Here is a 16,073-nt window from a genome sequence, read left to right on the forward strand (position 1 = left end):
GTTGCTTAACTTCCGAGATCGAGGGATCGGGTGTACCAACGCGCCACGCGGCCGTAGCGTATTTCATTATGTAATCCATGGAAAAAGGAGCTGTTTTTATCTCAGATATCTTACGTTATGCTAACCTGTTCAACCCCCAATCTGATCAAACGCAGTTCTAGCAAATTCTATATGGCTACATACAACCCCCCCCCCCCCAAACCGGGGCACTTGGATTGGTCCCTTTGGCTTAAAAGATTCCACTAACGATCATTCCACTTCCTCATGGGGCTTTTCGTGAAGAAAATAATTTTTTCAACTAATGCAGCATTTTTGGAAACTTAATTGATTAGTTGGAACAGCCGAGAACTGCCAAAATTTCACAAAGAAAATTCACAAATAAACCATTGTTTAAACCCTTGTTTGCTATGTCAGTATGAGGTCTAGAGACATGCGCAAACAGTTGCGCCCGGCCATATCGCCTGAGATAAAACAATGTTGTTTAACGTCTTATTTATTCCTATTTGCTTTAGTTTTGTTGATGTCTGTTTACACTAAGCCAATGCCCATTTCAATGCGCGAGACAAGAATGATATTACTTCCAAACATGTTACATATGTAACAGACCAATTGATCAATCATGCACGTCCCTATGGCCCTCTGTCATCTTAACAGTAACAGTATAGCCCTGGCTCGTAATAAATGTTATGGTTGTGCATGAAAAACTTTGTGATTATGTACTGCATTGTTGCAGTACAAATGAAGCCAGAATTGGAGATGTCATCCCGTGACGAATCAGCATTTCCCCACAGGTATTATAAAAACACACCGGGTGACTCTACACTGAGAGTGTACCTGGTGCTGGACGATAACGCTCCTGTGGGGCAGTATGTCTGGAGCGCTGCTGGACAGTCAGACGAGTGGAGAAGAGGCACAGTTGATGTCAACGACACTACACAGTTTAGGGTATGATCTACGGTATTATTATATAGTCATTCTCATACATCAAACAAACACAACACCAAAGAAAACCAAGATGGCTGCTTTGTTTTCTTTATGGGCTGTTCCATGTGTGAAATAGGGGACAGGTTAGAAATAATGTTGATGTTGTTATAGACTTTACCGATTTCGTCTGTATTTGCTTTTTACTATTACTAACATTAATTATCATACTCATATAAGTATCATATCAATGCTATATTTCTATCTGAAAGTTCCTTAGAATCGAAATTTGAAAACTTCTTTAACGGAACATTGGTAACTAATCTTTATATCATTTGCCTTAGTCTTGAGATGTTTTAAACAAATTTATCAATATTATTTTAAAAGATCTCGAGAGGTTTGGAAAATTTCTCTAGAGGCTTTGAATGTTATATTGGATATCTAGTGAAGATGAATGAAAACGCTGTTACGTATTTTCATTTTGCTACTTTTCTCACAGGTGATCTTTGAGGCTTATCAAGACGGCTTTAACCCTGCAGATATCGGGCTGGATGACATCGCATTCCTTGATCCTGGTAAGAGCATAGCAACAGCAACAACCAGATAGTTGTTTTTGTTTCTACCAGATTCTGTTTTACTTTAAACGCAGATTCATTAATAACAACATGAAGAAATAATATTCTACTTCACCGATCGTTATAGAGGAATGGGTCTCTTCATTTCTTCATAGTAAATATGCAGTTCCTCTTTGATAACATTAAAGCTTAGATGTCTTCAAAACACAATAGATAGGTGTGTATACAGATGCGATGTGCACCAGTGTCCTGTACGTCTGTGTGGATGGTGTGTTCAGCACCATGGACAGGCTTGAGAACGGATTTTGTTGTGCACTGATGACTGTATGATGAAAATATTGGTCGTTTCGTCGTTAAGATGACTAAACAAACGCCACTGTCATGGAGTCTTGTCTTACGCCATGTTTGTTTTCTCTCACATTGCCACGAAGATGTTGACGACTGCTTGAGCAATCCTTGCCAGAACGGCGGGTCCTGTGTGGACATGCTTCACGCGTACATATGCCGGTGTTTCGGCGGCTGGACCGGAATAAACTGTGACGAAAGTAGGGCGGCTTCTTCTTTCAATCTCTCCTAACTGTCAAAGCGTTAATTGTCAAACGTTTTGACGGAGATCTATTTGCATAGCATTGTACCATGCTGGTGTTATGTTCTTCCGGTTTAATCTGCGTAATATTGCGTTTAGATGAGGAGCTCTAAAACGCAGCATAAGTGATTTAAGGTGAACTGGATTAGTCTGGATTAGAGATTAGACTTTGCGGTCAAACATCTAACCTATAAGACTATAACACCTCGGAGACAATAACATTTATACCGTGAAACCATGACTTGCAGCAAACGTACAAAATGTTATATCTTATTATGTTTGATACATGACTAATCAGCGTTGTAATCCATTACAGTCTACGGTGCTATCGACTTTGAACGCGAGCTGCAGTTCTACGGTTATCTACAGAGTACTGACGACGATTTCGACTGGACAATCGAGTCAGGAAACACTGCATCATCACTGACGGGACCGGACAGTGACCACACTACAGGATATGGTATGTTTATCCTTTTTGTTTGTTTGAACCTTTATTTATTCGTGAAAGCTCAAATCGGCCTACAGGCCGCTTTTCATTGAGGTCATGAGGGAAGAGGCAAGGGTCAGACAACGTATACAACAGAGATACAGTTGAAACCTTGAAACTGATTTTCAGCAAACATAAGAATCCACCCATCTTACATCGTTTGTCGTAATGGACAGAGCGCTTGGCTCATAACCCAGGGGCCCGGGTCCTGGTCCTCTGTTGCGCCCTTATACCCGCCTAACATTAGGAGCGATTCGATCGGAAGACTAGTTCACGAGCTCTAAATGACATTTTCGTGAGTAAGACGCCCGGTGTTCTCACGATCATCTTGCGATTTTTAGGGATCGCCGGCAATTTTCAGGAGTCTTACGACGGTCGCGGTGCAGCGAAACATGTTCTTAACATAAGCGACAAGTCGCAGGAGATCTCCGAGATCGCAGAGCTCGTTACCGAGTCGCAGATCGTGCGTGCAAATCGTGCGTACCTCGCAAGGGTATCGGTCAAAACTCTTGCGTCAATCCAACGATTGAAGACCGATAGGCGAGCACAGACATAGTTATTAATCATCCAACGCAAATCGGATGGCGAACGCCCGTTAGTCGGGCGACGTTCGGGCGACGTTCACCCGACTTCCGATTGTTTACAAATATTGAATTTCTGGGAATGTGAGGGTAATTCTAACATTGTGGCCCCTGTGGCAGTATGTAGGCTGGCTTTGTGACACACTTTCCTTTCTTGTGTCATTTCTATTATGCCCGCGCATTCCATTCATTAGTTAAAAAGATTCCGACAACAAAATAAGCAACATTTACTGATCTCTTGCCTTTTTTGAGTAACGTTTTGTGTTCCCTTGTCCGCGTGCAAGAGGTCATGGGAGGTTCATTATCATAGATTTATTCACCGTCGATTGCACGAGGCTCGCTTATATGTGAGGGGAACAGATTTTGGGCGAAAAATACGCAAGACCATCTTAAGATCTTAAAATCAGCCGACCTTCCTGCGATCGCGAAGTACGTCCGAAGATCGTATATAATGTGAGGCGGGTATTAGGAAGCGCATCTAACACGACTTTCCTGACTTAACGGTGGAGTAACTGATCCATTGTCTTATGTTTGCCCTAACACTAATACTAACGAGGACATATACCGATTAGAACCAAGTACGGTATTTTAAGTCAACACAACTACTCTTATTCAAATGCTTACCTACATGTTCATCTCCGTCGGGCAAGACGTTTACAAAAACATTGCACGAAGGTATGACCATGCTCTTTTTGCCTTGCAAACCTCAGGTCAGTACGCTCATATAGAAGCCACGGGCCACACCGGTGGCCAGAAGGCCCGACTGTCGGGACCTATCATGCCCATCACAAGCGGCACGTGTCTCCAGTTCTACTACCACATGTACGGCCCCTCCATGGGAACTCTGAACGTGTACACCCGACACATCGGTCACGAGCTGGATCAACCCGTCTGGAGCCTCAGCGGCGACCAGGGAAACGAGTGGAAGATGGCAGAAGTGGAAATAGTAGACAACAGAGCATACGAGGTACTGACTACAATGTTATTTTAGAGGGTGGAGATTGATCCCACTTCTGACACCACGTTTTGTTTTTTGGTTTGCATGTAGAGTATATAGAGTGAACCAGGAATATACTTTTCTTTAGTTAAATCAACATGGTTAGTAGAGGATTATGATCTTGTAGCTCGGCTTTCAGCGCAAACCAGAAGGGATGGAACTTAGCTATTGCTGTCTTAAAGGCGGAGGTAGTTGATATAGTTGGACTAGTATGAATGTAGGTGAACTTTTGTCAAATACTAGCTATCGAGGACAACAGTATCTAATTATATATATATATATATATATATATATATATATATAAACCACATCTCCCCCTTTATGATTCGTCTATATGCTACATCAATACTGACCTTGCCCATATGTGCACACATGAAATTGAGGTTTCGTTCTTTAACCGATGCCTGAACTTATCTTACTGCAGATTGTGTTCGAAGGTGTCACGAATGGTGCCCTGGGAGATGCAGCGATAGATGACGTCACGGTTTACAACGGAGCTTGTCAGTCAGGAAGTGGTAAGGAATTCAAGGACCAATTTATTCTTTTTTTTTCTTATTTCTATTGCACATTCACTTGTCAGTTACCGGTGACACTCCTCCTCCGCCCGAATCAATTCCACCTTAGATAGAGTCGACTGTATTATGACATGCAAGCTTTGTGGGCTAATTTACTTATCTACAGTTCAGAATACTTAATTGACTTTTATCTTTTACCCTTCACCTCGACTTTAAAACAGAGTACGATGATTGTGCGAGTAATCCATGTCGCAACGGTGGGACATGCCAGGACGGAGTGAACAGCTACACGTGTCGGTGCCCACCAGGCTGGTACGGAACCCACTGTGAACTAGGTGAGTTTACCATCTGTGAATAGTTTCGTCGGGTTCGTAAATCTCCGGATAAACTAAGCTATTTGTACAGATCAGGATCAGAGTGTTAATACCTACATGTCGCCTTCCCCATGACATAAGTAGTGGTGGCGTCGTGTGTGGCGTAAGCCGTAATTGGTAGAGCTAGAGACCTGGAGGTCCTGTGTTCGACACTTGCCATGTCCCTAATCGTGCTATGCCCTTCTATATTTTTAAGTATTTCCTTTGGGACAGAATAGGGCAATATGGCAAGTTAGTATATGATATCAACAATTCCACATAAAACGTACAGACAGAAGGTAAAAGCAGTCTTTTATTACCTCCCCGAACGAAATCAGGTTCCCCTTTTTACAAGAAGAAGAACTTTATTGCGCAACGATCGTACACGGTACAATGTATGGCAAAAAGAAGAAGAAGAAACAAACTTAACATCCTAATTACTAAAACAAGTATCAAACTTAGTACATATGCAGATTATTAATATAGAATGAAATTGGCATTCTTATTTCTAGAACATGTGGATGGAGTGTGTAGGGTTGTTAAAAATCGACGAATCTTGAGGTGTATTATAAATTTCTTGAGATTTTGTGATAAATGTTTACATTCTTTACTCCACCGTGAAATCTTTTTCTCAGCCCTTGGTTTTACAAGCCTAGCAATTTAACTGACGTATTCGGTATTTACCATGCCTTGGTTCTTGGTTATTACGTTGCAGATAATGCGGCATGTGGCAGCTACCCCTGTCAGAATGGCGGCGTGTGCTCCGGTGGGAACTTCGATAACTACGTCTGTACATGCCGGCGGGGATGGAGGGGAGACAACTGTGATGTTGGTAAGTTTAAGTCTAATCTACCAATAGTAATTAGATGTCTTCAAAAACTTGTTATTAGAATCAGAATCTCTATAGTCCTAGATACGATGCATTGGGGCTATTTCATCTGTGTTCTGACATAAACGGAGTGTGTAATTTTGGTGATTTTGTTTTTGGTTTATTTAGATCGTCACAATAAATTTTCATTATTTAGAGCGTATGGTATCAATGAGAGGGCCAATAAAAATCAACATTTATTTGTAAACATATCCGCGCTCCTTACTTCGTTTTGTTGTGTATCGTTACAAATATTCTTCTGCAGGCCCATGCAATGTTTTATTCGTCGATAATGTGATATGAAGACGGGCGGGCTGCTTTCTTTCCCTCGTTTATTGTATCTTTGTTTGCATTCGCAGACGTCGACGAGTGCTCGTCGGGTTCAAGTCTCTATTGTCAAAACGGAGCGACATGCGAAAACATCCAAGGGTCCTACACCTGTCACTGCGGAGCGGGGTGGATTGGGAATAACTGCGAAACGAGTAAGTACTGTAAATTTATTTTTTATTTAGGTGGCCTATTTTCGTGGTAGAGTTACCAACGAGAGTTATAAAAATAGCTGTAATGATAAGTGGACTGCAGTACTATCACAAATCGCACGGGGTAGTTTTGATTTTATAACATTAGTGCTAGGCAACAGACCTCTCTTGGGTAACTGGATAATGTATTAGTATTACTTTTAGCCACTTTCAAAGCTGCTGGTCGGTAGAGAGAGAAATCATCTATATCTTAATCTGCATTTTAGCGTATTTTTTTCGTATTTTCAGACGCATGCACGAATAATCCTTGCAGCAATGGCGGAACGTGCCAGGTCTCCCAGAATTCTGTGCAAGGATTTCAGTGTCTCTGCCAGCCCGGATTCGATGGATCGACTTGTAGCCACAGTAGGTCGCAATTTTATAAATTAGATAAGTAAAATTTATCTACGTATGCCGACCATAAACGTCCACTCTATACTGGACACATTTGTTACGGACGGTCTCTTGGATGGGATGTAAAACTGGAGGTCATGTTTGCATCCGCACGTGAAGCACGTCGAAAAGTGTAGGGGGCCTTCCCGCTGTGAGTGAATCAAACCTTACAGTCTGGTCTTTGGGTTGAAATTTTCAAAAGGTGATAGTCACTTGTTATGTCAATCCTTCCATAAATGCGGTAAAACTAAATGAATAAATTTAAAAACACATGGAAAGGTGTAGAGGACCTTACCGCAGTGAATTGAATCTTACAGCCTGGTCTCCTTGGTTGATATCGTAATGATGATAGTCTCTTTCATGCAAATCCTTCCACAAGTGTGTTTAGTAATTGTCAATAAACGAATACGTAAACAAAAATACATTTCCGCGATACAAAATGGACTTCTCATCCTTACGTTGCCTTTCCCTAGTCTCGTTAACCCCAGCCCGACCCCCTGTCGTGTGTAATCTGGAAGTGGACACCTGTGGCTGGGAGAACACGGTGGTCACCACTGATGACCTGGACTGGTTCCGGACACAAGGCGGGAACTGTGGCTCTTCTGGACCTTCGCAAGACCACACTTCTGGACGTAGGTGTTCCATAAAATTCTATTGCATTTCAGTGTATCAAAGATCTAAATTTATCTATCCCAAGTTGCACCTTTGTTAGTAAACGCCGTGAGACAACCGTTTGAAAGACTTATATGTCCTTTCAATGAAATCCCTTATGTTTTATCTGTCATTCTACTTTCCCATGTTATTTTCCCAAAGCTGTAAATGTGCAAATGTTATTTCCTTTTTCAGAAAAATGAATTTAGATCCCAAGACGTATCTAACTCCCTACCCATTTCCGTACTCTCTTCGCTCTCTAGATTTAAGGTTTTGAATAAAAAGTGTCGATCGTCCACAAAAAAGTGGCTAATATCCGCGACATACTAACCATATTATACTTGAATACACAATTCATATCATAAGCAGTGATTGGACAGCTCGTGAGGTTTGAAGCCCTTGATGCTAATACAGTATATTTTTTCACCATCAGTAACGATTTGGAATCTCTTGTTTACAGTCACATCTGGTTCCTTTTTCTGCGTGGTGCCACCGAGAGGGAGCTTTGAGGATAAAGTCGCCCAGCTCTGGAGCCCCTCATACACCAGCAGTACCTTCACCATCAAGACATTCACCCTCTGGTACTACTCTACCAACGTCGACGTCCTGAACGTGTTCCTCGTCGTTGATGAAGTTATCGGAACGTTACTGTGGAGTGGAAGTTTTGCGAGGGACACGAGAGTAGCTCGGTGGAGAGAAGTTCAAGTCAATGTTTCAGCGAGTCGGGATTTCAGAGTAAGTAACTTTATATGTTCAAGTTCATTCATTAATCTCCAATTCCCCCAAGCAGATCCTACGGTGGCATAAGGTCTAGGAGTGTTCGTTGTTCACTGAAGCTAATGGACATTCCGTGACCTGCTACACTCATTGGCCAGCGTTTTCTAAGTTCATTACTTGTTGATTGATGTACCTTTTTTCAGTTTACATTGTGAACAGTACCTTTCTTTTTTCTGGGACACTAAGATACCTTAATCAAACATGTACATTTTACATGTTATCACCTCTACATAACGACCACCCGGCCATTGCTATGCAGCCAAACCTGAAAACCTCTGAATAAAGATCACCTGGCCAATGTAGATAATTTCCCATATTGACACAAATATTAAGAATCTTTTCTGTCTCTAATGACCACCTGTGTATTTCTGTATTCATTCAATATCCATTAATTGCTTGCCTGTTTGTCGCCTAGATCGCCATTGAAGCTCACACGAGAGGCCGTTCAACCCCCATCGCATTGGACGACATCACAATCTCTGATACAGGCAGCGTATACTAGTTCCCCTTCCAGGGCTCGAAATACTGGGTGCATGTGCACCCAGGTGCACCCAAAATTGAAACTGTGCACCTAATTTTCGTGCACCCAAATATTTTCTTCGGTTTATGTATGGAAAGATATCAAGTATACTAGTATACATCATGTTCTTGACATCTAAGTGTTAGAAAGATAATAAAATGTCTGTCATGTTACTTGTTTAAGAATTTGATAGCTTGTAACTAAGTTTTGGTACTAGCTTTTTTTGACATTCTACTTTATTTCATGTGGTGCACCCAAACATTTTTTGGTGCACCCAATTTTTTAAGCTGGGTGCACCAGTGCACCTAATCCCAAAAGTGAATTTCGAGCCCTGAGTTCACATCATGCATGATGGAATTTCGACTCCAGACAGCTTTTTCCTTTGTCAATTCTATATTTATTGATGGTTAAACATCATAGAAAAACATCACAGCTGCGCTTTAATTGGTGGGATAAAGTTGCATGTATTATCTATGTGTCTGTTGACCCATTACAGTCTGGGCAACTTTCTTGTATAACAGAATGAAAAACGTATCCATTAAATCATTCATTCATTCATACATGTATAACGGAATGAAAAACGTATCAATTCATTCATTCATTCATTTATTTATTCATTCATTCATTCATTCAATTATTCATTCATTCATTCATTCATTTATTTATCCATTCATTCATTCATCTTACCATTCATTCATCCAGGCGTGCCCTATACACCGGGAGCGTCCACGCAGTCACACAGTATCACAACAACCACAAGAAGGCCCACGCCTCCTATGGAACCAACAGACCAGTCCGATACAACGTTTCCAACACCAACAACGCCTAAACAGGAAGATACCGACAGTGGCGGCTCGTCCCCACTTGTTGGCATCATTGCGGGTGTCAGTGTAGGTGCTTTGGCCCTCATAGCGGTCATCATAGGAATCGTCTTCTACATTCGAAGGAGAGGTGTTGCTGGTCAAGGAGGCGGTGGTCTGAGAGTGAAGGAGGACATTGGTATGAAAGAAATCGGTAAAACTGGAACTGACTATGTAGCATTCGACGAAGCTGAGGCCGAAAATGGTCAAGCGGGAATAGACAATCCTCTGTATATTGACCACCCGCTTTTCAGTGGTTTAAAGGGAACAAAAGGTAACGAGACGGATACGTAACTAATGTGTCTCCAAGCGGCTTTAGATAGAAATTAGTTGTTCAATGACCGATCAATTTCCACAGATACAAGACACGTTACAGATATCGCTATATCTTGTATGTACATTTTATGGAAGCCAACACACTGCCCTTGACCTTGTAGGTATCTCCTCATGTCTTGTCATTGTCATGTCCTTTTGCTGTGGAATGAAAGAAAACAAAACACTCGTCTGGGTTCCTGACAAAGCAAATATAAATCAACAGAAATTACATTTCTACTACCTCATATCTTCGAATGATATAAATATATAAAGGTGGTTGCTACTTTCTGGAAATGAAATTAGAATTTTTTTTGGGGGGGGGGGGGGGCACTTGGCACCGGGCTGTGTAATAAATCATTAAGTTCAGGCTTCCGATCTTGCATGATCTCCGCGTGTCAGATGGTGTAGATGTTCCTAAACAATGGCAAATGCAACTGTTACTAATACACGTATGAGCAATGTTGGATACTGAAAAGTGTGCGGACACGGACGATCTTGTTAAATCTTGAAACGTGAGGCAGTGACTTGTCCTTGCGCAAGCCTACCATTGGCATGTATCCACTCTGCAAATACATGTTTCTGCATTCAAATTTTGCCTTAACAGTCCCTCTTTGGACTTAGAAAAGTAGTAGTTGATAAGCAGGAGTGACTGCACCAGACAAATGATTTGCTTTGTTGAGAAGACCATTACATTTACATTCAAGTTCCCAGGAATCCTAACTTCCCAGGAAACACATCTATGTACATACAACAATAGTCCTAGGACTGGAATTCAAATCTTTATTGCAAATATCCTAATAACCTCCACAGTGACACGTACACCGTATGAACTCCACATTATTTACTCATGTCAGTTTTTTTATACACGAAGTTTCTTTGAAGGAATCGGTAAAAACTGTCAACTTCCTGTTCTCTGTCACGTAATTGACTTGGATAGACATAGCACTGCAGATAGTTCTTATTGATGTTACCTCAAAATGGATGTACATGTCACATTGTAAGTGCCTGGATTGGTCGATGCTCACGTTGATGTACCATGTTACATATTAAGTATTTCTCGTCATTCTGTGAGATTTAAACCTGTATATTACGAGTACAGAAATGAATAACGATTGATAAAGAGAAAGAAATACAGTAGAGCTTAAACATATCACAGTCGTTGTTGCTTTTGTTATTGCCTTACAACATACCACCGTTCTAAACTTCTAATCCTCTAATTATAAATGTCACTTTGACAGAGAAGTTGGGTAAACTATATCCACACACCACCGAGCATACACCGTCTAAATGTTATGGCATAAACGCCGGGCACTGTTTAGATTCACCACGAAACTTTCTACAGTAACTATAACGCCATGTCAACATGTAGCGAGAGAGGAAAGTCCACTGAAGAAATACCTTAATCTCCTATCAATTAACATAGCAGTCGCACCAGGCAACAATCAGAGCCGGGCATCGCGCAGAAACGGCCACATGTTGACATACGCCTAGAGTGTTTGATGGAGAGTTTGCCCAAAGCAATTAATACAGTTTACCCTCTGTTTCCTTTTGTAGATACTGTGAACTGATTTTGTGAACACGTTTGAATAAGTCTTGATAAATGAAGGACGTGAGATTAAAGAACGAGCGACCCGGTCACACATAAGAACCGTCTGATGACCGTTTATTACAATCACAAGTTCATTATAAATGAACATTTGAACTCTTGGTGGCCTCAGTGAGGTACATTTGCATTCCGTTGTCGCTAAGAAGGGGTGAAAAATGCCTTGCAAATTGCACCACTCTTCTGACAGTAACCTTAAGGAAAAAGAACTGTGGAATTGATATACTGGTTTGTCTTGTAATATAAATCTATACTTATTATCGCGGGGACAATTTCGGTACAGTTTTCGTGATGCATCAGTCCCAGTTCGAACAATTTTTTTCGATAGAATAGTATTCGTACATAAGAATGACGTATGAGAAGTCGCCGCCAAAAGTAAAACCAAGGCGGACATTTCAAAATTAAAAAAAAAATATCTCTCTAGTCTCTATAATCACTCTCGGGTATCTTAGATACGTCAGATGTTGCACGTACTTCGCAGGTAGTTGATAACCTTTGCAGATACTTAACTGTTACACCCACAGCAAGACCGATGACGTTAACGTCAACTCGCACGGTTTCGTCAGAAACTCAAACCTCCAAACGACCCCAACGATAAAAGGTGCGAAGTAAAAGACATATGCTAATGTAGCATCCGTAATCCTCGTGTTATATATACACACTTAAGATATTCAGGTGTTCAATACACTCTTGAGAACAGCTGGACATTAACTTATTTTTTTCAAATACGGGTCTTCGGGTACCGCGTTGAATCAGGATAAATTGTAAATTTATTAAACAACAGTAATCAACAAAATATAACGCTAAAAATGCCAATTTCAACACCAAATTGACCACTAGGATCCATGTCAATGATATGCATTCCTCGCCTGCTGTATCTACTGTGCAGGTCTTATTATAAGACTCGTGTGGGGAAAACACAGCCAAGTGCACTTCTTCAAAGGACCGACCTGTTATGGAAACTTTGCACAAAGCGGCAAAACAGCTACTTTAGGCGTGGGTCGCTGGTCTGTGTGCGTGTGTGTTCAGGTAGACGGTAACGTCACAGTACCTGTACATTTTCACCGGAGTGATTCAGAGGAAAGAAGAAGACGTTTTCGGAACGGCAGGGCTTTTATCGGGTGAAAATTACATAATGTTGAAATTTGGAACGTTTTAAGTCATCCTGTGTGCGCGTGTGTTCAGGTACGTCACAGTACTTGTACATCCTACGGAACTGTATTCGACACCTGACCGGAGTGATCCAGCGGAAAGACGAAGACGTTTTCGGAACAGCGGGACTTTTATCGGGTTAGTATTACACAATTTTGAACGTTTTAAGCCATCCATAGGTCTGATATCACCTTTGTATCTCTTAGTTATACACGTTATTCATTCATTCATTATCCCATAGCTTTTTAATTGGCCGTAGGCTGATTAATCAGCCGTAGGGGCAGCACAACATGTTATGCTGTATCAATAGGCATTTTAGTCCCCTGGCGGCGCCTATCTCCTCTCCGGGGCATGGTGAATGATGTAAATCATACAAGTTATACAAGTGGCCGTAGGTCAAAGTTTTGGCACACAAATGTTGGGAGTCAACCTAAAGTCAACGCTGTCACCAGTAATTGATATGAAAATGTCGTCGATAATGCCGTGGCCTTAGCAGTCCATGTTAAATGTAGTAATGTTTGTATAAACATACATTAATCAGGTATATGAACAAAAGTGTGGATTTTTGCTTTCATTGCTGCGACAATTAGTTATTTTGACTAAGACGGCCCTCCAAAAACACACGAAAAGGTACGGATTTGGACGTATTATTTCTTCAGTCATGGCGTCCAAACCCATTTGTCTTTCATTGCTGTGACAATTTGTTATTTGGACTCAGACGGCCCTGCAAAAACACAAGAAAAGCTATGGATTTGGACGTATTATTTCTCCAGTCACGGGATCCAAACCTCATAATTGATGGCTAGCCTTGTCCTAGGTGGGATTTTTCCCCATTCTACCCAAAGACGACTGTGGCTGTGGCGGCCCTGCGATCTTGTGATTTGAAATACTTTTATTCATCACATTTATCTAGCCCTGAATAGTGTTTAAGAACAGAAAACGTGATAGTTGAAAGTTGTGATAACTTGTTTTCTAACTGTTACTTCAATAATGGTCTATATATCAGTGATTTAATGTGATAGAAGGGTGCTATCACACTTTGCTTCCCTGGTAATACTGATTTGAAAGAACAATCAACAAAACGTATCTTTTCATATTTTGTTGTCTTTCCTGTCATTCATACTTAAAATTTTGCATGGTACTTCAATTATGAAGGTTAGAGTTGCACGAATACAATTTAGATTTGTTGGAAGCTCGAATCGGCCTCCAGGACGCATTTCATTGGGGTCATGAGGGAGGTAAGGGTCAGATAAAACATAACAGAAATACAGATTACATCGAGTCCTATTGAATCTATCAATGTATATCATTACATATACATACTACAAAACATAATACAGTAGAGCAAAATAGCTCAGGGTTCATAGTCCGTGTCCGTTTGTTTTGGTCATTTCTTTTGGTCGCACCGAGGTCACAGCGCGATCGTCGTCTGGTAGAATGTGGTCTTCATACCCCTTTCCACTAGGACGGCGCTCTCGCCGCGCGCTCTCTGCGACATAAAATTTGACAGATCGCTCAATGAATTATTTAGAAATACACGAATCTTTTTACACTTAGTGTGTTTTATTGTCCTCTCAGTCACACTTTTACGTTTTGTATGATATCCCCGGTGTGAAAGCGAAGGTTACACATATTTAACTTAGGTCGCAGTAGAAATCGAAGCGAGATCGTCGTCTAGTGGAATGTGGTCCTTATTACGTGTATTGTAAATATTAAGACCAGCTTAGGAACACCACGTGCGGGTCTGAATGCACATTGCTGCAGCGGTAGAGAGAATGGAGTGAAAGGATTTGCTTGTACAAACACGACGTAAACGTGTTGACGCGAATTCTCCACGCCTGCACCAACATGCCAACAGCCACGAAATAAATGTCAGTATTTGTGCCCATGATTTTGAACAACTTCCTACAACACTTACGAAACCCACAATAGTGTGTTCCTTACTACTTGAAGTTGCTAAGGGCGGCTCTATACAAACGTTCAAGTTTAAAAAGTCAGCATGAAAATCGTGTTCTTCTTCGAAACTGTTGCTAAGAGTGTAGTTATGTATGTAACATAACATATCATTGAATATCATTGTGAATTTTTTAAGTATCCCAAAATCATGAACTACTACCTTGCATTTGTGGGCTCGTGTGGCGTTAATATTTGAATCAAAACCCAGAAACCCTGGGTCCGAATCCTGTCATTCTACTGAACTTGTGCCCTTGACAATGCACTTTACACGACTTTCCTCACTCCACACGTATATGTACATGTATAGAAATTGGTACCTGACTTTGGTTGTAGAGGTAAACGTCCTCCCAATACTAAATGAATAGCAACCCACTGCCCATACTGCCGTTAAAAAGGCTATGGGACTACATTTACCTTAATTTTACCTTTTACGTCCCATTTTATCCAGTTGCAGCATTTCGGTTGTGAGCAGATGCTGGTGATGCTTGTCGCTACACTTTTCCACTTCCTCCTGGTGCTGCCCGGCATACAGACTGAAAAAGACTCTGCCTCTGGTAAGGCCCCCAGTCCATTAAGCTAAGGGCACAACCCGCCGAACGTGCAAATACGTGCTGTCTACGTGCCAAAACGTGGGCAATCTTTTGGGATCCGTAAGTGGTACGTACCGCCCCCGTACGAACTCGTAGGGAATCCGACGGATTTTGGAGCACGCAGACGCGCCGTAGAACTTTACGTGCAGGCAAAACTTTGTGTGCCATCGGGCTGCGGATTCGCCCCAGTACGTGCCAATACGGGCGACGCGCCTGCCCTGTACAGCCTGAACGTTTTCAGAAATAAGTGGCGGACGTAGCCTCCCAAAAAACGTACGGACAAATTGCACGTACGGCTGGTTGTGCCCTTAGATTTAGGGTAGGTTCACACCTGCGCATATAGTCTAGTCCTTATGAGGTTGGACAAATATAGACAGATGATATGCCAGAGGAGTTACCTAGGTCACAAACTATACCCCTCGACCAGCTAACTTCTTTAGCATGCTATCTGTCTGGATTTGTCCAATTTCTACTATTTTTTCCAACGACCTGTGGGGCCTGCTAGGAACTCTAAAGACTTCAATACGGACCTCATGTGACCTCCAATACTAGTGTATACGCATGTGTGAACCCACCTTTTGACAGCGATCTTGCTGCAACTTAGCTGTGACGTAATTTGACTCGAGTAACATAATTGAAACAGCATGCAAAATGTAAAAGTGTCATTGAAAAGACAACAAAATATACAAAGCGCAAACATATCAGTTCTTCATCAATTAAATTCGTCGAGCGATCTATCAAACGCTAGATTGCAGCGCGGTTGCCACCATAGTAGAATGGGTTATAAGCAATTTTCGGTGTTCTTTAATGACTCTTCAGCGGCTAACGCATGCCTAATGTCACAAGATCTGTTCA

The 16,073-nt window shown here is 41.5% G+C and overlaps 1 protein-coding gene across 1 annotated transcript; it reads left to right on the plus strand.

Moving 5' to 3' along the window:
• Nucleotides 1-756: 756 nt before the first annotated feature.
• On the plus strand, nucleotides 757-10,370 carry LOC118409162 (MAM and LDL-receptor class A domain-containing protein 1-like). The gene is made up of 14 exons (XM_035810031.1): nucleotides 757-945; nucleotides 1,421-1,496; nucleotides 1,928-2,041; nucleotides 2,399-2,542; nucleotides 3,861-4,117; nucleotides 4,572-4,662; nucleotides 4,884-4,997; nucleotides 5,731-5,847; nucleotides 6,243-6,365; nucleotides 6,651-6,767; nucleotides 7,268-7,426; nucleotides 7,906-8,180; nucleotides 8,638-8,710; nucleotides 9,445-10,370. The coding sequence occupies exons 1-14, from the start codon at nucleotides 757-759 to the stop codon at nucleotides 9,894-9,896; spliced, it is 2,301 nt and encodes a 766-aa protein (XP_035665924.1). The 3' UTR covers nucleotides 9,897-10,370.
• Nucleotides 10,371-16,073: the final 5,703 nt, after the last annotated feature.

Source organism: Branchiostoma floridae, chromosome 2, assembly GCF_000003815.2.
Source record: "Branchiostoma floridae strain S238N-H82 chromosome 2, Bfl_VNyyK, whole genome shotgun sequence".
Lineage (NCBI taxonomy): Eukaryota > Metazoa > Chordata > Leptocardii > Amphioxiformes > Branchiostomatidae > Branchiostoma > Branchiostoma floridae.